The 27,376-nt window shown below is 31.7% G+C and overlaps 1 protein-coding gene across 1 annotated transcript; it reads left to right on the top strand.

The window, feature by feature from the left end:
- Window positions 1–1,064: 1,064 nt before the first annotated feature.
- On the top strand, window positions 1,065–27,376 carry LOC139498186 (fibrinogen-like protein 1). Its single transcript, XM_071286536.1, has 9 exons — window positions 1,065–1,590; window positions 3,240–3,308; window positions 13,502–13,573; window positions 13,756–13,833; window positions 16,470–16,529; window positions 20,229–20,371; window positions 22,986–23,082; window positions 26,130–26,294; window positions 27,031–27,376. Exons 1-9 carry the CDS (start codon window positions 1,197–1,199, stop codon window positions 27,246–27,248), a joined length of 1,296 nt encoding a protein of 431 aa, XP_071142637.1. The 5' UTR covers window positions 1,065–1,196; the 3' UTR covers window positions 27,249–27,376.

Genomic DNA, 27,376 nt, shown 5'->3' on the forward strand with positions numbered 1-27,376 from the left:
GAAACCTCTTTGAGTTTTTATGCCGTTATTATTCTGTCGTTTTGACGAATACGCCACATGTGAGATTATGTTTATTATTAACCATACGTTTTCAACTTTTGTAATACAAATAAGTAAAAAAATCAGATTATTCTAATCATTCTACTATAAAGTGTATTCATGTTATTTTAGCTGCAAAAGTATGACTTCTTCAAACGACACGTCTCCCAGAAAAATAATTAGGCGCAAAACTAGTAGTAAAACTAGAAGCCAACGTTTACCTCTTATTTGTACAAATAAGTTAAGAAAGATTAACTAGTTCTATACACTTCCTTGACAACAGAACAAGTATTTAAAAGACAAAATTTGTCCCTAATCGCTCATAATATAGTATCAAAGGTTATTGGCTAAACTGTACCTTGTGCGGTTAGTTAGCTGCCTACAAAGAAGGGTAATGAACAAATGGAATGACATATGTGGTACCCGAACAGTGTCTAACCCATCATGTAAAAATATATGTATTGTGCAAGTTATTCAAATTCTGCATATACAAATAAACTCATCATAGATACCAGGATTGAAATTTAGTATTTGCGCCAGAAAAACTCATCATTAACGCTCGAATCTGAAACAAATTAATAAGACAAAATAAAATACGAAGTTTTGCTAAATACAGCTAAGGTAATCTATTCATGAGGAATCTTAACCATCCGATGAAAAGTACATTTACACATTATGTTATCTATATGATTACAATTAGGTTATACTATCATGGTTTTGAGATAAGGCCTTCTTTCACAGCGATTAATTTTTCAAGACGAAAATACTACAAAGTTTTATAAAAGCTAATCAAGTTTGTTCTCTACAAGATAAATTGCTATAGTTTGTTAATCTGTATGTAGAGAGATAAACAGTTTAGAGAGGTTTTTGTATCATTTATCATTTTAAGATATATTCATTATAGTGTTTTCGTCTGTTTCTGATTTGATAACACTACAAATATGTCCAACATATTCATTAGAAATAGACTTTAACTGTTTCTGATTTTAAAATTATAGATATATATACAGTGTGGTGAGCAACTGTTTATGAATTTTATTTTTGTAAGATTGATACAGTGAAGAGAGTTCTGTTGTTTCTTATTTTATATAACTCTTGACGGAAACTTAAAGAGTAGGATATAGAAAAAAAATATACCTCGAAAATCACTTGGGATAATGACGTGCTATAGGACATTAAATGTAATGGTTATAATAGTTGCTTTCTGTTTGGTCTGGTCTGGTGATATATATGTAACAGCATCAGGAACAGACACGAAAGATTTTGAGAATGAAGATCCATTGTCTATTCCTCTGATAAGCGACAAAGGAGCACCACTGGTTGCCATGCTAGATACCAATACCATAAACAGGAAAATTAAAGTTTACATCAGAACACTTATGAGAGAAACGATTCAAAATGCTGTGCAAGAACAAATACAGGATATTTTTAAAACATCATTTGACGAAAACTCGACCATAGACTTTATGAGAAATATGACCATGCAGGGAATAAATGACATTTTGAAGGAGCAAGGACAGGTGAAACTGTTAGATTCTATTAGGAATGAAGGTAACTATAGTACTATTTTTAATCGGGACCAGAAATCAGGAGCATTTTCCACTAAAGCTGTCACATAAAAAGGGAAATAGGTAACATGTAATTTATTCAAATGTTATTTCTTCATAGACAGTAATACCTTAAAGACTAAAAATATGTTGGGGTTAAATCAGTGAAAAATCAGGGTGCTTTTATTATCAGACAGGTTAATTGACAAAGTTATTTTGAAACAACAGCGCTCTTTATCCATTTTGAAAACACGAAATACATTAGATTTAAAACATGAAAAACTAAAAATTATAATTATTTAAAAGAAATCTATATAATCCTATGCTAATGAATAATAACCGGTATTTTTGCATAGCAATATTATATTTCAAACAGAAAGTAACCAAAAATTAGCGTGCAATAAATTCTAATATTGCACTAGTGCAATAATCTTCTAAATTCATGACGTCATCAACGACAAATCTAAGTTTAAACCAATTTTTACTTTCAAATATTATTTATAGTATAACTAATCGCCGTATTTGAATATCAAAAATAAGACAACGCGTGACCGAACGACGCATGGATTAAACGAGTGCGCAGCACGAAATTAATCCATAGCGGCGTTCGGTCACAAGTTGTCTTATTTTTGATATTCAAATACGGCGATTAGTTATACTTTTTATTACATTGGCTAATGGCTTTTTTTTTATGAAATTAATGTAGAAAATGTAAGGAACTATATGTTTTTCCTACGCATTCACAATTTGTTTTGATCCGACGTTATCGACGTCTTGACAACGCCTATTGTTGTATGACGTCAGAGAGTGAAATAACCACGTTTATTTCACATGTGAAATTATCGGTTTTTATCTAACTGGGAAATCAATGTAATTTATAGCAACCAATGTAATAAATTGCTATACAATAAAAGGGTTATTGCATTAATATTGGTGAATATTGTCCCTCGTAGAACATATATTGCACTCTCAAAATCGTGCAATATAAAATTCTACTCGGGACAATATTTCCCAATATTCATACAATAACCCTATACTATTATAGAACAATTTGGTCTATTCACTCGATATAAATGTACTTCAACCATTGAAACGTAAAAAAAGCAGTAAGTAAAAGACATTTACGTTACTATATTAATCACTTGTGTAGTCTGATGAAGATACACATTATAATTTTAAAAGCTATTCCTCGTCATAGCTCATGTCCGATTTCTGAATTGCCTAATAAGCCCGATTTTTTTTAATTAAAAAAGCTTATCACTTGTTCATGTAGTATAAAGCTAAAAAAATGAAACAGCTAGTACTTTAAATTGTAGGTAGTCAACGGAATTTGGACGATACAATCGATTTTCGATAACTATCAATAACATTATGAGTCAGTTGTGATCTACATAACACAATGGACGATCGAATGATGTTTTGTTGACGGTCGATTTCAATATACTATATCTGATATTGAAATAATAGAGCTTTTGAGTTGTTTCTTCTTTTGGTTGATGAAAACGTTTTGTACCAATTCTCACTGAGTTGAGTGCAAAACTATTGCACAATATAGTATGTACTTATCCTCATGTATAAGATTTCATAAAGTTGCACAACAAATATGCAAGGAATAATAATTCCTCAACTGAAGCTTGTTGTTTTCATTTGTAGGAGAAAGTAATGCTCGAAATTCACCTGACGACGATGTTATGGTTGACAATTTTATGTACAAATTACAAGGTCAGTTATTTTTAATATTATGGTTCGTCTCTACATTGCTTTATTAAAAATAATTTGACAAGTCTTGCATGTAATGTTCTTTTATTTATTATTTGTTTCTTTCTCTTATGATTTTGTGCCTCAATTTCATAACTATTTAAGAAAAAAATAAAAAGAGGGGGTAACGGTGCGTGTAACACCAACCAATCTAAAATTTTCAAAAGTTTTAAAATTCTATTTTGTCAATTTTTTAAAAGATGAACTGATACACCATCTAATTTTCATTTTTTTGGTAAATTTCGAAAATTGCCACAAATAAAGAAAACTAGTATATTCTTAAATTTGTTTTCCATTTCAAAAGTTGAGATATCTTAATTAAGCTTTAAAAATAATAAATCCATCTGTCAGTTTGATATTTTTGCTTCTTTGAAAGTTTTTTATTTTTTTATTAAAACATTGATATTTGCAAATATGAATTAAAAAAAAATCTGTATCATGATTGCGTTTTGGGGTACACGTGCGAAAGGTAATCAAACACAAAAGAGATACAAAACGAAATTATTTCAAAACAAAACACAAAACGTGCAATGACGGACTACACGAAATGAACGTTTAGTAAAAAGTTAACATAAAACTTAAAACAAGTTTGGAACGAATCTGAAATGAAAGTTTTTGAATTAATATACGTATTTATCAAAAGCGATGAAATAATCTAAAAAAGTAAGCTAATTTGATTATGACTGGTCTGATAAAACGGATAAATTTTACTTATAGCAAGAAATCTCTTACATAATTTGAGCTTTTCAGATTGTATGGATTTCACAACTTATCAAAAGGTTACAGCGAATCTTGAATGTATAAGTCGTTATAGACAAAATGACATTGTTGGTTCGAAGGTTAACTTCCTTTTCCTTATTGTTTTCCCCCCTTTACTTTTATCCAACGTTCACATGCTTGATGAAACGCTCATCATTTGGGATGGTAACATTTAAACAACTTTCAGTAAGCGAAATGTGATAGTATTGAGTTCGTAAAACAATAATTGTTCAACCAAAATGATTTGAATAAAAGTGTGTTTTTGCAAATTTTGAATATTTTTGGATTGTTTACGGTTTCTTACTACTACATTCATATCAGCAGCGAACGTACATTTTGAACAATCATCTTAAATCTATTATCGATTGCATGAGTAAGTTTAGGTATATTGGTAAACTATGGTAGGTAGAATACTCTAGCAATGGTGTTGCAATGAACGTCGTACTCTCCTCTAATATTTTGTTGTCGAATGTAGGAAATTTCAGTCGCCTTTTTTCAAGCTTAAAGATACATAATATAGTTGTACATTAGTCTGTACATCGCCTATCTATCTATATGTAATTGTGCTTATCATCAGTAAAAGTCATATGAACTGATGAAACCTAAAAAAATAAAATAATACATATATAATTAAATGGATAATAAACTTGTATCTGATTGTACATGTTATACACGTGCTCAATATCCGTGCCTCTTTATTGATTAATAACTATAAGGTGACAATCGGTAAACTACGGCTTCAAAACACGGCAATTATTTTCACTTCTTAACAGACAGAGAGAAAAATACGATATGTTTGCGTAAAAAAGTGATAAAATCGTGCACAAATGACTAAGTTTATGATACATACATGCATTGGATAAACATTATTGTTCACCAGTCACTCGTTTCATATGACTTTAATTAAACTTATGAATAGCAAGATGATAATTATCGTAACGATTCACAAAGACGGTAGTTCTGATAATGAAATAGTTTTTGCGTTTTGTTTTCTCTGTGATAGGACCTGCAGTTGCGTCATGTGTTGTCCAATCTAATTCAATAGATCTTCTTAATCATTTTAAGGATGTACTTAGGTAATCTAAGGTTTAATTAAATTAATCAAGAAATCAATATAGATTCTTTAAGCTGGAAGAGTATTAGTTAAGGATCAAAATAATCTAAAAATATTGATAGGTCATGGAGCTCCTATTTCGAGATATTCGATTTATAGAATATGGCGGGAAAAGGCTGACTCGGACTTTAACCCTGTATTTGCATTGGTATTATTTGGGTCTCAAATAAAAAGAAAGAAAATCAAGAATCTGCTTAAATTTTGTCAAATGACCTTTTATGAGTTATTTTAAGTCTTATGTTAAAAGATAAATAGGTGTTATGGGGCAAAATATTTTACCTTGTATTGTATGGAAAAACACTTAGGAGTCCGAAAAATTTCCACTTATTCCAAAACCTCACCTTAGTACATCCCTAATAACGTGTCATAGTGCTCTTTTATTTTTACTGTAAACTATTAAACTTTACTGTTTAGCCCACATTTGATACTATTTTTTTTGCGTGGCAGGGTACTTCTGCATCCCGTCTATGTGTTGTTGTTCTGTGGTAATCTCCCCCCTTGTGTTTTTTATTTATGCTGATCACGGTATGTATAGAATCCGGCAAGGATCGAGGTTTTTCGAGTGATTCGGTCCATTTTTTCGAGTGTTGTTCGGGCTTTTTCGAGTGATAACACATGCGATAAGTTCAATTAACTACTATTTCGTAATTATAATAGTTTTTTACATTTCTACCCATCTTATATTGAATACTTTACATGTTTTGATCAACAAAGAAGTACAATTTCCTTGTATTTGAATAAAAAATTCAGTGTATATTATTATTGCCCGGGTTTTTTCCAGAGCAACTGTGAAATCGTCCGGGTTTTTAGACAAATGGTCCGGGTTTTTTTTACAGAAAATTTGAATAAGAAAAAATATACTCTAGACTTTAAATAAAAAAAGACTTTTCTAGTTTATACATGTAATTTAATGAATGAAAATATTATTTATTCTCAATAAATCATAAAACGTAATACTACATTGATCAAAACTAACCTTTTTGAATTTAATGCAAGTTTTCTGTTCTGAAATCGTTCTACCACAACATGCACAACTTTCTAGTTTTAAATTAGAAATTATTAGATCATTTATAAAAGGTATTTGGAACAAAGTGCAGGAGATTCATAATCTTTTTAACTTCATTTCATGGTACTTTTGTTAGTTTAAACATATTTATTCATAGTTTTGAATAAAATAACTAGAGTTGATATCAAGCGATATCCTATTCTCATAAGTTATTAAACCTAGTTGTCTTAATACGGCCAACACTCTCATTGCGTTAAACTAAAAATTCCGAGAATCGTCTTTCTAACATTTTGCACACAAAACGTACATCGTCGTAACCTTTGAAGGTCATCAATGACCTAACGAATAGCCAGTTAAAATGCCGTTATATCGTCTTATTATGATGTATAAGGTGTCAGACCACCAATTGAAATTCCCTATCTGTTCTACCAAATTTTGCAATTTTCACAGCTTTCTAAATATCTTACCCTTACATGTAGTTTAACTTCCTAGAAACTAGGTATATCATGATATGTACATGACTTTTTGAATCATCTTTCTAAATGCCAATACCCTTAAAGCCTTCTCAGAAAAAAACCGACCTTCGAATGGAGGTACTCCAAAAATAACCCCTGGTTTTCTCGAAATCTTTAATTAGTATACCGTGGAGTGCAATAATCCTCAATTTTTAATTCTAACTCATAGACAAGTAAATTTTGGCTCAAAATGGTCTAATAAAATTGAGAATGGAAATGGGGAATGTGTCAAAGAGACAACAACCCGACCAAATAAAAAAACAACAGCAGAGGGTCACCAACAGGTCTTCAATGTAGCGAGAAATTCCCGCACCCGGAGGCGTCCTTCAGCTGGCCCCTAAACAAATATATACTAGTCCAGTGATAATGAACGCCATACTAATTTCCAAATTGTACACAAGAAACTAAAATTAAAATAATACAAGACTAACAAAGGCCAGAGGCTCGTGACTTGGGACAGGCGCAAAAATGCGGCGGGGTTAAACATGTTTGTGAGATCTCAACCCTCCCCCTTTACCTCTAACCAATGTAGAAAAATAAACGCATAACAATACGCACATTAAAATTCACTTCAAGAGAAGTCCGAGTCTGATGTCAGAAGATGTAACCAAAGAAAATAAACAAAATGACAATAATACATAAATAACAACAGACTACTAGCAGTTAACTGACATGCCAGCTCCAGACTTCAATTAAACTGACTGAAAGATTATGATTTCATCATATGAACATCAGGCACAATCCTCTCCGTTAGGGGTTTAGTATCATACCATCATAACATATATGAGAAGAACATAACCCGTGTCATGCCAACAACTGTTTTTAGAATAAATGTGTTTAGTTCCGATGCAAAGACCTTAAATATATTTCTCTTTCACCAAAAGTTTGGTTTTTGAAAATTTGTTGGTTAGTTTAAGTAAACAAGGACATCGAAAGCACTATTTTGTGTAAGATAAGAGCTACTTTTACATACGTGCTACATTGGAGGGAGTAATTTGTGGTGTGACACCATCAGATCAAATTAACGCAGATTTTCGTATTTTCATATCACACTCTGTGCAGTGATGATACGAGAAATTTCTATTCATGCAAGAAATAGATAATAAGACACAACCATGCATAAGATAAATGAACTTTGAAAACGTGACAGGTGTATTATGCGTCCATGGCGCAGCTGTGTATTAAAAAACGGAATAAGAAATCTCAGTACTGGACAGCAAAGAAGAATCAGAAAAATGCTATGTAATAAACTCATTTTACTAATGGAGGCCCGACGCCCGCCCCAACACAAAATAAACATGAATGAAAAATAGACAAAAAAAACCAAAAAAACAGACACCATTACCAAACTGACGAATGCATCGATTCATGCCTTGAAAATTACTTGATTTGAAACTTTGTTGATTATTTTTAATGGTAAATACACAGAAAAATAGCATTTTAAACTATAGGCAATTTGTATAATCATTCGAAAAAAGTTGGACACACTCGATAAAGCCCGGACTGCTCTCGAAAAAACCCGAACATAATCAAATAAATTTAGTATCAAAATGTCGTTTTCAATGCAAAACAAGATTTGTTTGTAAAGTGTCTGTACTTCTAATGATATATAGATTCCATGTATGCATTTCCTTCAACATTATCAGTGTTATGTGTATAAAATTGGCTTTATTTTGTATTTTGGAATTAAAGCATTTAAAGGCTTATTTAAACTTTTTTTAACGAAAAATAATTTAGAGTTAGTAATATCTTTCTATATCAAATACTATCAAATATAATATAACTTTGTTTATTAAACACAAGCGTCTATATCACGTCTTGTTAAAGATGAAGTCTGTTTGTTTACATTTTTGTTCATATTCACTCGAAAAAAGTGGTCACACTCGAAAAAGCCCGATCAAATCACTCGAAAAACCACGATCCTAGCCGGACACTATACCTACCGTGCTTATGTGCTTATGTGCTCCGTCTATCTGCATTCTGTTTTGTTTAATTTTGTTTACATATTTGATTGTTTAATAGTCATAAAAATTATGACAAGGAGTTATGAAAATATATATAAAGAGAATTATGCAAAGATAGACAAACAGCAATGTTGACTGCGGCACCCCTATTTTTGAATTTTTTACCTATTATGTCTGGGTTTTTTTTGTTCCACACTTTTGATCATAAAATTCCATTCTATGGGACTGTCATACACATGATAAGTTAAGATATATCATTATCAAGTCACGAGTATGACCGTTTCGTTCTATTTGTTTGATGTGTTTGGGCTTTAGATTTCCATTTTGCATTTTTCTTGGAGTTTTTGATTTTTGTTATTTTCTTTTTATTTAGACAAGGAAAGTGGAAAAAGCAGGATTGCATAATTAATTTTTGGTAAAAAGATACATTTTTCTCATTTCCTCTTGTACATCAAACAAGAACTTGTTTTATTCATATTTGATTTTTTCAATTAAGTATTCTTTTCGTTTTGTTTTGTTATAATTGATTTTGTTTCGTTTCGTTCCGTGGCTATGTTATTCCCGTTTGGCACTAAACATGTACCTACGATTAAGTCCATTGCTAGATATTTATTCCAAAATCCAATAATCAAAATTTCAGAAAGCGAAATGACTCAACACATAAAATTGAGTTTGTTTAATTATATATAAATGAATACATTTTAAATAAAATTTTAATTATTTGTAAAATTTGGAATGTTGACATTTTGAAACTTTGATTAAAAATGAAAAAAATTAAAATCGATTTGGGTTGGGTTTGATATTGTTACTCGGACCCTTACCTTTGATTGTTTTAACGTTCAACTATGATTTTAGTTGCCTCTGTTTAATTGTATTTTTAGTGTTATGTTTTTTATTCGTTATTGTTTGATTTTTGTTTATGACTTCTTTAAGAGTGTTTATCTAGGGTAGGTATTTATTAAACACATAACGAGAATCACTGCTATATGTGATATGCAAATAGACAATAGCTGTCAAGTACATTTCCATCTAATTCACACAACTCGTGAATGCGACATATAACATGTATAATACACTTAAAAATGTGTCCAAATAATGAAAAGTGAAAAAAAATCAATAAACAGTGTATGGACTATTTATAAGTATCCGCGTAACACTTAACAAGTCAAATCTTTAAACAGTTTTCCAATTCATTTTTTTTTATCAAATTTTAAATCAAAGTTTTAACATTTCGATTTCAACATTCCGATTTTTTGTGATTTATTTATAAGTTTTATAAAATAATTAAGATTTATAATTCTAAAATTCGTTTTAAAGTTATAATTTTTTTAGATATTTAACAAAACTTTACGAATTGAATATAGAAAATCTGCGAAAGAAAACATCTGTATCATTATTGCGTTTGAGGTAAAGTGCAAAAAGGTATTAAAACGGAACAAAAGGAACAGTACAAAACAAAATGAAAAAAAAAGAAATATAACGAAGACAATGAATAGTTTCTTATAAGTTACTGTACAAATTAGGACAAGAGGCAGACGTAATGGACTGATCTTAGGTAGAAACATGAATAAACATTGAATAGTCCCGAAAAGCGGAAAGATATTTTAAAAAAAACGTTTTGATATTGATCAATCCAAAGTCAGAAAAAAAGAATCAAATCAATTTTATGAAAATTAAAAAAAATGAAAATCAGAAGAAGTTGCATTTTTCAAAAACAAGTTGGATATCACATGAGTTATCATCATCCCGATATTGTTAAGGTTTTATATTTACTTAATGCTGCATTAAACAGACTAAATTACTTTAAAATGTATTAGAAAAGCTAGGTGTTTCAGATAATTCATTCAGAACTGTTTTGTTTTTACATTTTCTCAAAAGATAACAGTCGAAATGGTAAAAAGAAATCATTCAGGGAGTTATAAATTTATATATAAAGATAATTATGCAAATATAGACAATTCAATTTCACAAACAAACAACGTTTATAGCTAAAACTGTAACTTTCTTACTATTAAGTATCGTAAACAAGAGTGCACACGATAAAATGTCTCACCTCCCTTACTAACCTTCTGAACATAGGACTGTGCGGCATAGTTTCGACAAGTATATGCTTCGAACTTCTTAGAGAATAAACATACACTAAAATCCTGAACTATCCCTCCTTTCACTTCAGGTCTTTCTTAAAATTTATGTTTACTGCTATTTATAAGTATTTATACTAGCAAAATTGACGCTGCTTTTCAGAGAATGGCCACTAGTACATTGGAAGAAGAACTGTTGTGTCCCTACGATGAAACATAAAGATCATATCTGAGATCTTGTCGGTAAACAAAATGAAATATCGATGATTATTCTATATCTCACCAAAAAGGCGTGGTTTGTTAAACAGTTGTATTTACTACGTGCAACATATATAAATATTAATTTTAGAGTCCTAGGATTAAATGGGATATGATTAGTTAAAGGACTGCACGTATTGACTATATATACTTGGTATAGGGCGTCCTTAATATATGGGGTTAGTTTCCATTTTGGGTTAGTTATCGTATGGGGTAAGTCAGGAGTAACGTCTCTTTTAAAAGAAAAGAAATCTGAAAGACGAGGAAATTGATCATGATAAAACAGGCACAGGTCATCAAGAAAAGGGACACAATTGGTTCCTATTGGAATGCCGACAATCTGTTCAAAACACATACTCCAAACGAAACAAATATATGTTGTTAATGAATTTCAGTTTTAGAGAAATTTTTTGTTTGAATCAAAGTGTACGTGATTCTATAAAAAGAAGGATGTATCCTTCCTTAGGACAAGATGGTTGTATCTACATGGGCCATTCTGATATCTTGTTTCTTTTCATCCGTTTTCTATTTTAATTTCTTCATAAAATACACTCATAACAGCACTAAGTTTAGTATCTTTAAAGTTTCACTAAACATCTAAACTATCAAATAAACCTATTCTAGAATTACTAGTTTATTTACTTTGCGATAATTTTTAAATTAAAGAAAAAAAATGGAATGCTGATTTAAAAACTTTGATAAAAAAAAATGGAAACTTTTTCAAATTTTGTATTGTAATTAGTTTTACACAGCCATGTAATATATCAGCATTCGCGCGTATTTGAGAATAATCTTATTAGCCATATAAAACACATTCGAAGAATACCATTGTTCAAATCACCAACATAATCCTATATATATATGCATTTAAGAAGAAAGCTATGAACATACTAATGGTACATATATAATGGGCCATATTATTCGTAGAGCTGATTTTGTGTCATTGATTTAAATGAGAAATATTAATCAGCGTTAAACATGTTATAACGGGTTTACCAACCTCAAAGGAGGTCGAATTGTTGACTTGCAAGCTAGTAGTACATTAACGATACTTTTGCGCTTGTTTTGGCAAATTGAACCAAACTGACAGCTAATAGCGAAATAATTGTACTCATTATTTGGCTTTGATAAAACTTCTGAAACAGAACAATTTTAAGTCGTGAGTTTGTCTAAATCGCAACTTATGGTATATATGATATGTTCAATGAAGCATATATTATAAACAAAACAGGATGTTCACTTGAAAGGTGTATACCTCTATCAGCTATTTTGAGATGTTTGTAGTTTCTTTGTTTCAATCAGTGGTTGTTAAAACATAACACTTACGAAAAGTATTATGCCGGACGTAGATATGACGTTATGGAAAAAACTTGACTTCATATTAAAATAAACATGATTTTCAAAATGTCATGCCGTCTTAGCTTTGCACTATATTTCCATTGTACCCTTTCTCAACATAATTTATTGTCAAAAACCAATAATATATGATTGTCACATATATGTTCAAAACAAAAAAGCTAACGGTATATTAATCCACTGAATACTTTACGATTCGTAGATACTATGAAATTAATTCTGTCTTAATACATAATGCATGTATAACACATTTTAAAAAGTTATAACATGTATAACGAGATAGTATTGTCATTATGCTTTATTTGTTTTATGATTTAAAATCAGATTATAAAAGTAAGCTTCAATAATATTATCTATTTTCTTTATTGGTCATACAATGTTATAAAATGATAAACTTGAAAACTTAAAACGAAAGACGATGGGGAATATATTATTTCATCAGCTGTTGACTCCGTCATGTATATATTATGTTCAGGTTACATAATATGTGGTAGTACATACTGGTACTCGGTCAAGTGAGAACAACCAAAAACAAGTAAAAACCACTAAATAATCGGTACACTTTTTTTTTTGGGGGGGGGGGGGGGGGGGGGGCAGAGGGGGGAGGTAAACATTTCCCGAATGTCATGTATAAAAATATAAATACAGTTCAAAATGGATTTTACTTCTCTAAATTGCCCTTTCTTAATAGAGAATTAGGGTGTCCTACTACAGATGTAATCTATCAAAAAATATAAATCTGGCGTCAGTTATATTGAATAAAGTTATAATCGGTGAACGTTTTTTTGGGGGGGGGGGGCAGAGGGGGGCGGAGGGGGTAATTATTTTCCGAATATTTTGTCATGTATAAAAATATGAATACAGTTCAAAATGGATTTTACTTCTCTAAATTGCCCTTTCTTAATATAGAACCAGGGTGTCCTACTACAGATGTAATCTATCAAAAATTATAAATCTGGCGTCAGTTATATTGAATAAAGTTTATTGTTGTTTTATTCAAATACGTGTAAAAAACCTAAGTTAACAATCGTTAAAGTTATCATAAAATATTTAAGGAAAGCACACCCCCTCCTATTACTTATGTTTGAAATTTTGTCATTGTAGGAAAATGTTTACCTGGAGATAGTGATATAACTGCAGAAGATCTCAAAAGGGACACACAGAATATTCTTAACAGTAAGAATAGACTGAGTTTTGTACGTTTAGCAAAGATGTAATTAGAGAAAAATAATAACATTGTAACTTAGTATAAGCAATTGTTTGAAAAGGAATGTATATCAGATTGATATTCTAAACTGATATCTTTTAACATGTTTTAGTAGAATATATTTAATAGTCGAATTATTTTTCCACCCAAGAAATGGTACAGTTGAGGGAGATTGTCAAACTTAATGAACAGGTGATGGAGGAAATCAAGTGGATTCTTAAGCTGAATGGTAATCTGATTTCGTTATTTTTTAAAACAAACAATATGGATTAACAATAAGATTTGTACAAGGGTGTACACAGTTGTAAGTCACATGTTAAGCTTTATCGATAAAACATCAAAACATTTTTACCAAATATCCTGAATTAATAGATTCAAGCAAAAACACCAAATGAAAACTTTACATATAAACAGTAACAGTTTATATATCGTCGTCAATTCTGTTATCAGACAAACTGATATAAAGATCTGCAAAAAGTACCGGTTTTTGTCAAATTAAATAAATCATTATTCATATCATGATATTAACAAGACCCAGTTAACAATGTTTATATTTAATTTCATTCCAAAACACAGTCGAACCGAGGGAAACTGAACCCTGAAAAATCATAATTTCACTTTAAATCGAGCAATTTACAAAGCCTTATGAAATTTCCCTATTATTTAACGTTAGCTCAACCTGAGTTAAACGAGCCCTGCCAATACCGAATTCCGAACGCTTTTTGAATATTCATTAGTGTAAGTGTATTAAAAGATTAAGTGTCAAAATCGATCGATAACAATAAAAAAATGTAACTATTTACAATCATTTGCACAGACTGGCAAATGATCACCGATGATATGTGCATAATGTGAAGTTTAATTGAAAGCACAGCTGTTTTTTCCATTAACTAATTTGGTTGTTAATTTACATGCATACATTGTTTAAATGGAAACTCCTAGCACAAATTATATAGTTGACAAAATGATAATAGAAATTTAAAGACCGGGAAAAGGCAAACATTACTCTTTTTATTTAATCAGTTAGAATAAATTACAGATTCAATGGCAATTTCAAATTATTTACAACACGTTTTTATTTTGAGATATGGGATACATAAAAGCCATTGCTTTACATTCTATACACAGTGCTCAATTTTTTTGTCGTAATTAACGATTCCCTTTAGATACCGCACCAAATGCAGATTAGTCTAAATAACCGTCCGATGACTACGTGTTATATGTGTTAGTTAAACAGTTTATGTCAGAGCGACCGAGTATGTAGATAATAGAAACCCAATTCTGATGAGAATTAAAATTGATTAGAATTTGACTTCAACAGTCAATTAACGGGGGACAACTAAATTTAATAACAAAATTGTTAAGCAAGTGGGATTATCACTTTAATAACGTTATCGGACATTATCGTTTTTGATATGTTTGATTTGTTAATAACTTAAATATAAAACTTGATCTGTGAACTTGCATTTGAATTGGACGCCATACTAAACTCCAAAATAGACACAAGAAACTAAAATTAAATATCATAAAAGATTAAGACCGGAGGCTCCTGACTTGGGTAAAGCGCAAACATGCGGAGGGTTAAACATGTTTTTTGAGATCTCAACCCTCCCCCTATACCTCTAGCCAATATAAAAAAATCAAACATACAATAATACTCACAGTAAAACTCAGTTCAAAAGAAGTCCTAGACCGATGTCAGAATAGGTAACAAAAGGTCACAAAAGAACTAAACATAATGACAATGATACATACATTAACAAAGAACTACTAACAGTGCCAAACCCAGAGCTCAATTTCTCTGATTGAAATAGTATGTCTTCGTCATAAAAATATATATAAAAAACAATCCCTCCCGTTAGGAATTTGATATTATATACCATCCTAAAATATATGGGGAACATAACCCGTATCATGCCCACAACTGGTTGTAGTATACATGTGTTTTTTTCCGATGCAAAGACCATATAAGTGAATCAATATTAAAGTCCAAATATGTAATCTTTAATGACCTGAAAAAAGTATTGTAACTATAACCCTTCTTAAAAAGTCTGTTTAAAGGTTTTGTTAGTTTTTTAGGTGAATGCCGACATTTTAAAGCTTTATAAAGAATATATCTGTAACAAAATGATTGCGAAATACCTGAACCTATGAGATGTCTGCATGTTGAATTGTATTTAAGAATGATGTCCAGGGACCGATGATAACATTTAGTAAATGTTTTGTCTAGTTTGTGATATCAAAAACCCTGGTGTAATAATGTTTCAGTAAGACACAAATTTATCTCGCTAACATCTAATATGTTGTTACATACAATAGCGAATCTTACAAGTTGAGATATATAAAAACCATAAGATTGAGACAAGGGAAAATGGATAAATGAACAGGAAATTAACAATTATCTCTTTAATCATAATTTTGGTATTGCGATTTCCGTTTATGATATAGATATCAACATCAAGGATAGAGTAGTGTTCATCATAAGTATTAGCTTTATTTGAAGTTAGTTCAACATTGTCATTATTGAGAGCCAATATATCGTCTAATTATCTAAAAGTATTGTTTATTTTTTGTATCAGATGTTGTTTCGATGGGTCTTTGCTGATTTAATTCATACATTGTAACTCTTAACAATACGGAAACAGGTCCGCACTAAGTGGTGCACAGTTAGTTCTCATTTAAATTCGATTAAAACTTGTTTGAAAGGGAACATTTATGTCTTTATGTTCCTAGTGTTTACGTTTTTCAGTTTCCCATGAATAAAGACATGATAAATCAGATTTCAAATATTTACTGCTGTTGTGAGTTGTCATTACAGTCAGAAATATATCGGGAATAATGTTATAATAATCATATATTATTCAGAATCTGGAGGAGAACTGCTAGTTTCCAGACTACTGATAATGTTGACACGGGACGTAGAAAGTAAGTTTTAAACTACCGATTCAGAGTAGATATTAAGATTAATTTTAACTTTAATATATATTTTCCGGACCATATGAGTATTTGGATCATACGCGTATGGTCATGAACGTATGCGTATACTCATATAATCGAAGTAATTATTTAGTTGACAGTTAATATTTAACTCTTCATTAGATATGACCCTTCTAGTTGTAACATCATTAAAAAGACGATATCAAAGGTCATTTTATTACATTATAATGATTAAAAAGAAGGATCGTACACAACCAAGACGAGCTAATGCAGAAAAGTTATGGTACGGCGACTAGTACCGTGAGGAAATAAATTTCACCCAACGCACACAAGTACAAGAATACAAGTAGCGATGGAAACTAACTATGCCATCAATATTTAATGTTTATGTAGCGTTTGAATTATAAAGTTTATTGTATTATTGAAACGGTTCTAATGAATATTTGAAAAAAAAATATACCTATATGGTCAAAATACTAATATGGTCTGGCCCGTTAATAACCAAACGAGTATATACTCATATGGTCCGACCATACGCGTACGATCGGAGCATACGCGTATGGTCGGACCATATGACTATACGAATATGGTCATGACCATACGCGTATGGTCCAAATACTCCTATATATATATATATATTCCTTAAATAAAATAGTAAAATAAATAAGTTAACAGTTCCATTCTATCGATTTTATCCTTCCATTGGGACTCTTCAGGATAACTGATGTAGTGTCGCTATAGGCGACATCGTTAAGGAGATTTGTGACGTTCTGGCATTGTTCGTTATTAAAAATTCTCTGGATTTAATTTCGAACGGAACGTTGTTATGAAATAACGTTCCATCTCTTTTCTATATGCTTCATCCCGTCTACATTCTGAAAATACTTTTTTCCACAAGTGTCAAGACATTGCAAGATGGGCACTTATTGTCGAATTTCTGTATTGTGGGTGTTTTATTTGTTCTTTGTGAAGTCGCACCCGTCCACAGAGGCTATTCCTGGTCTGTCCAATATAATTTTCGTGACAACCAGGACATGTGACGCAGTAAATAAGATTTGTTGTCTTACAAGTCATATTGGCGTTCACATGAAATCTTTTGCCATCTTTAAATGATTTCATTTTACCCGTTTCTAAATATTTTATGTCTTGACCGCAAACACCGCATCTTGAATCTCCGCAAGACTTTATTTCAAAGGAAGGACGAAATCGATAGAATGGAACTGTTAACTTACTTATTTTACTATTTTATTTAATGAATATATATATATCTGCACATGTGAAAATTATTTTTTACGCGTATATATATATATATATCGATATCACAGTAGCATGGGTTCGAATCCCGGCGAGGGAAGAACCAAAAATTTGCGAAAGCAAATTTACAGATCTAACATTGTTGGGTTGATGTTAAGACGAGTTGTATATACATTATGTACACAGCTATGTATCACCATCATTGATGGCGATCCGATGGATACATCTGTTGTAGGGTTGTCACTGACTCAGACGTACTTATGAATATAATTATTTTCTGTGACTGTATCTTACATTAATTTGTAGGATCCTTTACTATAGATAATTTAGCTGATCTGTAACAATAACATCTTCATGCCTTATATATCATGTACTGTAGTACGCCGCTAGATTAAAACTGACGTGGAAAGGTAACACATGGCCAGCGAAAGTTCTTTTTTGAGAGCCCAGGTGGTCGTGTGGTCTAGCGGGACGGCTGCAGTGCAGGCGATTTGGTGTCCCGATATCACAGTAGCATGGGTTCGAATCCCGGCGAGGGAAGAACCAAAAATTTGCGAAAGCAAATTTACAGATCTAACATTGTTGGGTTGATGTTTAGACGAGTTGTATATACATTATGTACACAGCCATGTATCACCATCATTGATGGCGATCCGATGGATACATCTGTTGTAGGGTTGTCACTGACTCAGACGTACTTATGAATATAATTATTTTCTGTGACTGTATCTTACATTAATTTGTAGGATCCTTTACTATAGATAATTTAGCTGATCTGTAACAATAACATCTTCATGCCTTATATATCATGTACTGTAGTACGCCGCTAGATTAAAACTGACGTGGAAATGTAACACATGGCCAGCGAAAGCTCTTTTTTTGAGAGCCCAGGTGGTCGTGTGGTCTAGCGGGACGGCTGCAGTGCAGGCGATTTGGTGTCACGATATCACAGTAGCATGGGTTCGAATCCCGGCGAGGGAAGAACCAAAAATTTGCGAAAGCAAATTTACAGATCTAACATTGTTGGGTTGATGTTTAGACGAGTTGTATATACATTATGTACACAGCCATGTATCACCATCATTGATGGCGATCCGATGTATACATCTGTTGTAGGGTTGTCACTGACTCAGACGTACTTATAAATATAATTATTTTCTGTGACTGTATCTGACATTAATTTGTAGGATCCTTTACTATAGATAATTTAGCTGATCTGTAACATAAACATCTTCATGCCTTATATATCATGTACTGTAGTACGCCGCAAGATTAAAACTGACGTGGAAAGGTAACACATGGCCAGCGAAAGCTCTTTTTTTGAGAGCCCAGGTGGTCGTGTGGTCTAGACGGTCGTGTGGTCTAGCGGGACGGCTGCAGTGCAGGCGATTTGGTGTCACGATATCACAGTAGCATGGGTTCGAATCCCGGCGAGGGAAGAACCAAAAATTTGCGAAAGCAAATTTACAGATCTAACATTGTTGGGTTGATGTTTAGACGAGTTGTATATATATACATGTTCATGTACTGTAGTACGCCGCTAGATTAAAACTGACGAAGAAAGGTAACACATGGCCAGCGAAAGCTCTTTTTTTGAGAGCCCAGGTGGTCGTGTGGTCTAGCGGGACGGCTGCAGTGCAGGCGATTTGGTGTCACGATATCACAGTAGCATGGGTTCGAATCCCGGCGAGGGAAGAACCAAAAATTTGCGAAAGCAAATTTACAGATCTAACATTGTTGGGTTGATGTTTAGACGAGTTGTATATATATACATGTTCATGTACTGTAGTACGCCGCTAGATTAAAACTGACGAAGAAAGGTAACACATGGCCAGCGAAAGCTCTTTTTTGAGAGCCCAGGTGGTCGTGTGGTCTAGCGGGACGGCTGCAGTGCAGGCGATTTGGTGTCACGATATCACAGTAGCATGGGTTCGAATCCCGGCGAGGGAAGAACCAAAAATTTGCGAAAGCAAATTTACAGATCTAACATTGTTGGGTTGATGTTTAGACGAGTTGTATATATATATATATATATATCCATAAGCGTTATCCCTAAATTTCCAAGATTGTGTGAGAATAAGACACCGATATGTATCAACTTTCGTTATCATGGTTATCATTCCAAAAAAAATATACCATTAATCATGTTAATAGCATCGAATAGTAAGCGGTAATATTAATCGATTGCAAGTTTTCATGACCAGTTAAACTCAGTTTTTTCATAGTCAAAGTTATCTTATTGTTAACTTTATTACTTTTTATCGAAAGAGATTGTTTCCGTCTCAGTCAATTTGAAATTATATGTGCATTTTCAGAATAACCACAAATAAAACAATGTAAAGATAATTAAAACAAATATCTATGCTTTGTTCAATTATAAACAAGCCAAAGGATGGTATACCCCTAGATCAATTTTTTGTAAATTTTATCTAGCCTCGGGGATATGTGGAACGAAGATTGCAAAGGATTGTACTCAGCTGCAACGATATGTATCCCACTCTGGTGTATACAGTATTAATCCTGACCAAAAGGTCAAAGTGTACTGTGATATGGCTACAGATGGTGGAGGTTGGACGGTGAGTTTCAAAATAGAAATATTTTGGTCTAAAAAATAGAGAGAAAAAATATATATGTTTGAAATTTAATTTTAGAAATGTCAAATCTATTTTTGGTTTCAACATCAAAAGGAACACATCCATTTTATACCTCCATTAATTTAAAATGACTGAAAAAAGTATGAACACATCAAGGAATCACAAAAGCTAACGACTTGAAGCCATGTATTTAACGTCAAACTCATCACCAGTCACTACATGTTATGAAGTATTCAAAGTACACAACAATATATAATAGTATAAATTTAAAATGTGAAAAAAGCAATAACTGATGCTAATGTTTTAAAAGTAAGATCCCTTGGTTTTAAATTTTGCATTGTAATTAGATAATCCCTGATTATGTGAGGCTGAATTAGCATCCCAGTAACTCTACGATATTTTTTGAATTTGGAGGTTTGGTCTTCCAACAGACTATTGGAATTTCAATGTGTACCAATTGCGCCCCTTTACTTGCAGATTTGTTTTTGTATTCCTATGAAGCAAAATGTATCCTAGGGCTTGTACATAAAGGAGAAAAGAAATTAGCCCAGTCTTTTAATTTCACCTTTCGGTATGTTGATGATGTTCCGTCTCTTAATAATAATAGATTTAGTGATCACTTACATTTAATATATCCATGTGAACTTGAAATTAACGATACTACCGACACAGACAAATCTGCTTCATATTTAGACATTTTTCTTGAAATGACTACTGATGGTAGGTTAAATACCAAAATTTATGACAAACGCGATGATTTTAATTTTACTATAGTCAACTTTCCATTTCTGTGTAGCAACATCTCAGCGGCACCAGCATATGGAGTTTATGTGTCTCATTTTTTACGTTACTCTAGAGCTAGCTCAAAGAACGTTGATTTTGTTGAACGAGGAATACTGCTTTCTCAAAAGTTGCTAAGACAGGGCTATGAATCAATCAAACTAAGGTCATCACTCAAGAAATTTTAGGGTCGCCATCATGAACTGATTGGCCATTATGACAAAAGTGTGTCAGAAATCATATCTGATATTCTTCCTCAGTCATTATAACCTTCCATCAGTACCGAACTGAACAAAGAAATAACACGACGGGTGCCGTACACAGTGCAGGAAATGCTTATCCTTCCGGAGCACCTGATTTCCCTCCCGGTTTTTAGTGGAGTTCGTGTTGTTTCTTATTTATTATTTATAGATGTTGATGTAAATGTCCTTTGGTGTTGTGAGTCTTTGTTTACTCCTTGGTTTTGATTGTTATTGTCATGTTAAATTGTCATGTTAAATTGTCTTTTACGTTAAATAAAAACGAACTTATGCCCAGTTTTACTAAAACGCTGCTATCTGAAAATACAACAACCAATCTGCTACTCATGGGCTTAATTAGTTTCCATTGGAATACCTACAGCTTACTGATAGAAAAATGTATCGATACGTTATCTTTTTATTACAGATAGTCTGTTCAAGGATCTTCTCCTTTTATTACCGGTAAAGGCTTAATATCGGTTTAAGTCATTGAATTTGTTTTTTGTTTAATAAATCGCTAATTCCTAACAGACAAATTTTCAACAGAAAACCAGTTGATAGGTGAACAAAAAAGAGATCCATAATTTCAAAGAAATTTTGTGTACGTGTTATTTATGATGTATATGCTAATTTTCTTATGTCCTGACATATCTTGCTAAAACTTTCATCCCATCTCTCCTTGATAAAAAAAGTATCGTGAATAGAACATAGATTTGTGCCAACATAGTTTTTATTTATATTTTATATTCAACACGAACTATATAGTATACATCTTTAAAACATATAACGTTTTAATCACTGTGCGATAGTCGTCTTTAAGATATTCATTTTAATTTCTTTGTTGTCATATATTGGAACATCTGTTCAAAAGATAAAGATGGATATGTTTCAATCCTCGTAGCTAGAATCCAGCTCTCCTTTTTTTCCTAAGTTCACCCATCGAATAAAACTTATCGTCTCGTTTATACTCGTATTAGAAAAACGACGGGTGCCACATAATCAGCAGGACCTGACTAATTTTCCGGAGAACACCCGGTTTATGGTTGTGCTATTGTTACTCCGTTTTTTTCAATTGTAAATACAATCGATATATTAGTTTGATAAAATATTAATATTGAGTTTCAAAACATTTGATACTCTTAGATATTCCACACAATTTGAACACACACAGTTGTTATGTTAACTCGCTTTCAATTTTGAAATAACTCTCCGAAGAACAATATATTTCAAAATTAATCACTAATTATAGTCTCATATCATAACTGACAAACGGACAATAATGTCAACATGTTTTTTTTTGTATCAATTTTACATTGAGTTGTTCAAATGAATGGTTTTCTTTTGTAAAAAAATGTAAAGTACAAAAAAAAAAACGAAATCTAATAGTTCTTTTCTATGATTTATGACTTTCGGACAGCGGTATACTACGGTTGCCTTTATTAAAACACATCAAACGAATGAATAACAATTGTCATATTCCTGACTTGGTGAAGGCATTAAGAAAGAAGAAATTAGTGGATTAAACCTGGTTTAGAGTAGCTTAATCTCTTAATTGTATGACTTGTAATCTATTCTAGATAATCCAAAGAAGATTTGATGGGTATGTAAACTTTCAGAGAAATTGGAAAGATTACGAGAATGGATTTGGAAATGTTGATGGCGAGTACTGGTTAGGTACGTACATTAAAAGGAAATTAAATTCGTAGTATAGTTTCTGATCTATCACTTGATCAAAATATCCTGTCATTGCTTGAAACATCCAAATGTAATAAAAGAAGCTATTTGCTAATCGTCGGGTGTCATATGTGAAGCAGGATCTGCTTACCCTTCCAGAGCACCTGATATCACAACCAGTTCTTGTTGATGTTGATGTTTCTCTGTCTTTAGTCTTCTTAGTTGTGTTTTATGAAGAGTTGTTTTCCCCTGTTTGTCTTTCTGTCTTTTTTCCGTTTTTGCTACGGCGTTGTCAGTTATTTTTTCAACTTATGTTTTTGAATGTTCCTTTAATATCTTTGCCTATCTGGTGCTTACATTTTCGTACAGAATAAAATTTAAAGCAGTTTCATTTTATCTAATATTTTTACACAAAAACATAAAGGAATGGATTTAATTGCATACTCTAATTTGAATTGCTTGACACATTTTTTGCTATATGTTTGGTTACTATTGTAATAGGACATTTTTCGAGGACTTGGTGTGAACTGTAATGAATTTCAAAAGAACGCCATTTAAAAGACATACCGAAAACATGAAGAAAAGTAGCTTTAAACGCCTGGATGAATATGTTGCGTTGTAAACATTATTAAGGAAGTTCGCTGCTTAGTTTCAGAATGATTAGCTTTCCATAACACTACTATATACTGATAGGGAATTTATTTAGGAATAAAAAAAGCAAAAAAATATATATGTCATTTTGCTTGATTTCGAGATATAAGCCGTCAAAAACTGTCAAAAATAAATAAGATTTTATAAGACTTTTACAGATGGCTTATAATTATACATGTAAAAGATTTATAAAATTAAAGAATAACGGGGGTCAATATGCAAAATTTTCAAGGCATTTAAATAGATAAAACCAGAGGATTTCGAAAATCTGACAAAAATATACATCCAAAACAAGACAGGCGAACATCCTTAATTATTATAAGAAATTTCAAAAAAAAAAAATGACATTACTAGATAACACCAAGTTATCGGACCGTATATTGTCCTATTGCATTAAAACATGTTAGAGGGGTGCATAAATTGCATAATTTTGTCTCGTTGAATACAAATATTTTATTGGAATGTATGCTTTTAAAAAATTAGCACAAACTTAATTTTTCGTTCTTCACTTATTTTGTTATTACATTTGGTAGGATTCCATTGACAAAAATATTTTAGAGATTAAGTTCTTCAGTTTCCAGTAATCAAATACACCGCTCTTGAGTTCGTCATTTCACTTAACCCATATTTCCCATGAAATTATATTTCTAGCGCGCATTTAATCAATATATTTCAGTAATACTGCTGGTTTAAGATGTAAGTCTGAGTGTTCAGTTACAGACAAATCCACAAATTATACATAGATTTATGTGTATATGCCTTTGTACATATTTGGGGATTTTAACTTAAAGACCAAATTTTGTCTTTTTTCTTCATACGTTGAGCTTATGTCAACATGTCTGGTAGAACTATAAAATCTTGTTTTTTCGAACCAAGGTACACGAGTACTACATAAAATGTTGGCATTTCAAATGTCTGTTGAAAATTTTATCCACCAAAAACTATAAGTTCGGTGTACAAAAAAGTCAAACATCAGTTTCACAGTTATGAACGCCTGGTAATAATACTTTTCTGTTTGGTGTTTTATTCTCTTTATCTCACTTTTTTAATGATGAAAAAAATGTGAGGCACTTAGCTCTTTGTGACAATTAAAGCTACACCCAGCTCGAGTCTCGATTGTTTCAAATCTAAATCGAAGGCTGGCTACCAAGAAAGCAACATTTAGGGGTAAGATCAAAGAGTGTTTGGTCCGGGGTAAGAACATATAGGATAACATGTCTTCCTGTGGTATAGTACGAAGTCTGGATGATATTTATCTTCTTGTCACTAATATATATGGCTCTTCATCCAATGAATACCTCAATTTTTCTACCTTTACGTTTCCTCTATCACAACCCCTTTTTTTAAATTCTAAGTCTATATCTGACATCGCAATCTTATTATTTTATGGTGTTCAGTGTAATAACCCTTGAATGATGTATTCAGTAAAATGAATTCGGTGCCCCTTTTAACTGTTTATTAATAAAATGGATAAAATAATATACGGTAATACTATAAGGTTATCCATTTGTTTGATGTATTCGATCCTTTGAACTTGCCATTTGATTAGGGATTTTCCGTTTTAAATATTCCTCGGAGTTCACTATTTTGTGATTTTACTTTTTACTTTAAATAATAAAAAAAGTACCTGGAACTGTCTTTTGTATTTGGAGTCAAAAAGCATTCCTGTGAAACGAATTTTTACATAAATATTAATCGAATGCACCTAACATCTAAAGAAACAACATATATAGGGAAGTTTTCTAAATCCATTTTTGTAACAAAAGAATCATTTTAAAAAGGAATGCCATGGAAGGGAATCATCATTCTAAATATTTCTTCCGTAACAGATAGGATGACATATATAAATATATATATAATAAAAGAAAGATAAGTATAATAAGGCGTTGACCTGCAAAGGAAATTGAAAAAAACATGAATTTTATAATCAAAACGATGAAAGATAAATCAAATCGGACGTATGATAGGCATGGGATATGTGTGTTTACACATGGTCTTCTATAAATAAAAATTGGCGGGAATCTGGAAAACCATGAGATAAATAGAAATGCAAGATTTCTATAATTTTTCGTCATGATAAAATTATTTTGTATGAGCGAGAATTTCCAGTGTATGATTTTGACAGTCTGGAAACATTTTGTTTAAACATGATCGACGTATTTCATTATATGTAATGGTCGGCAATAACCAGTCCAATTCGGTTTTTACATTGAGTTACGTTTGTATGTAATTTTATTGGAAATCTATAATGTATAGTTTACTATCATGTAATTGTCGTATAGCTATTTGCCTTTGACAATAAAGTAATCATTTCCTTTCCTTTCTTTGATCAATTTAAAAAAATGATATTTTCAACGCTACAGTCATCAGGTCATGTGTATCATTTGTATTAAAAGGAAACAAACACATACACAGCCTAACATCCAGTGGTAAATATGAGCTGCGAATAGACCTAACAGACATGTCCAATACAAAGAAGTATGCTGTTTATAAAAAGTTTATTGTTGGAGATGCAGCGTCCAAGTATAAGCTTACTGTTGGGGATTATAATGGAGATGCAGGTAACTGATATTGACCTTATCTATACACCTTACGTTACAAACTGTTGTTCTGAACATAGTGTTTTAGGCTGTCGTTTGGAACAACTAGGCACAATTACATATAGCTGTGGAAGACTTTTAAGTTTCAGCAATTGCTTCATATGATGATACTAAATTGATTAGGCTATATAAATAAGTTTAAGAAAGCTTTTTTCAACGTCTCTGGCATTTGTTAGTCTTTTTTATTTTTTTAAATTTTAGTTCATTATATGTTTTGTAGTTTAGTATGACATCCATTTTTACTGAACTAGTACAAATTAAGGAGCCAGCCGTAAACAGGATTTTCTAACTGCGTTGATAACCCATTGATGGCTTTTTGTCCGTTATCTGCTTTTTGGTCGGGTTGTTGTCTCTTTGACATTATCCCGATTTCCATTCTCAATTTTAATAGCTTAAAAAAACTAATTCAGTTAATGTGACACATTTCTTATCACGATCGATGTGAGTCGTAGGTATTGTCGAGATAAATAACTACATCAGACATTCATAGCGCAACACCATATTCTGTTTCTTTTATTATTTGGTCACTCTGTTCAGATAGTTTTCATTTGATTCAAGGTGGATAGACAATGAGAGAAATTCATTCAGATTATAAAAAGCAACAAAATTTGACATGTTACATGTTATATTCATTTAAATGTTAACTTATCGAATATCAGTTGTCATTTGTAGTAAATGATTTATATATCATTTATAGGTGATCAAATGACTTATCACAATGGAATGAAGTTCTCATCAACTGACCAGAATAATGATGAACATGGTGGAACGCATTGTGTAGACAATTATGGACCATGGTGGCATAAAAGCTGTTGTTACAGTGCTCTCAATAGGAAATGGAACATGAACCTGTATTGGCGAAATTTCAGAATCAACGAAGCTAAAACGTCAGTAATGATGATAAGAAAACTTTAGTAGCTAAATTCATGGATACAACTGTCTATGAAACTATTTACTTTCGTAATTAAATTGTTAAATATTTGCAATACTGGAATTATTAGTGGCATTACGGAAAGTTTTTAAAGAAAGATGTTTAATTAATT

The sequence above is a fragment of the Mytilus edulis genome, chromosome 12 (genome assembly GCF_963676685.1).
Source record: "Mytilus edulis chromosome 12, xbMytEdul2.2, whole genome shotgun sequence".
Taxonomy (NCBI): Eukaryota; Metazoa; Mollusca; class Bivalvia; order Mytilida; family Mytilidae; genus Mytilus; species Mytilus edulis.

Coding starts and splice junctions, on each gene's coding strand:
- LOC139498186 (XM_071286536.1), top strand. CDS start 1,197: ATGACGTGCTATAGGACATTAAATGTAATGGTTATAATAGTTGCTTTC. Junction 13,574..13,755: donor CACACAGAATATTCTTAACA/GTAAGAATAGAC, acceptor TTTCCACCCAAG/AAATGGTACAGTTGAGGGAG. Junction 26,295..27,030: donor GGATTATAATGGAGATGCAG/GTAACTGATATT, acceptor TATCATTTATAG/GTGATCAAATGACTTATCAC.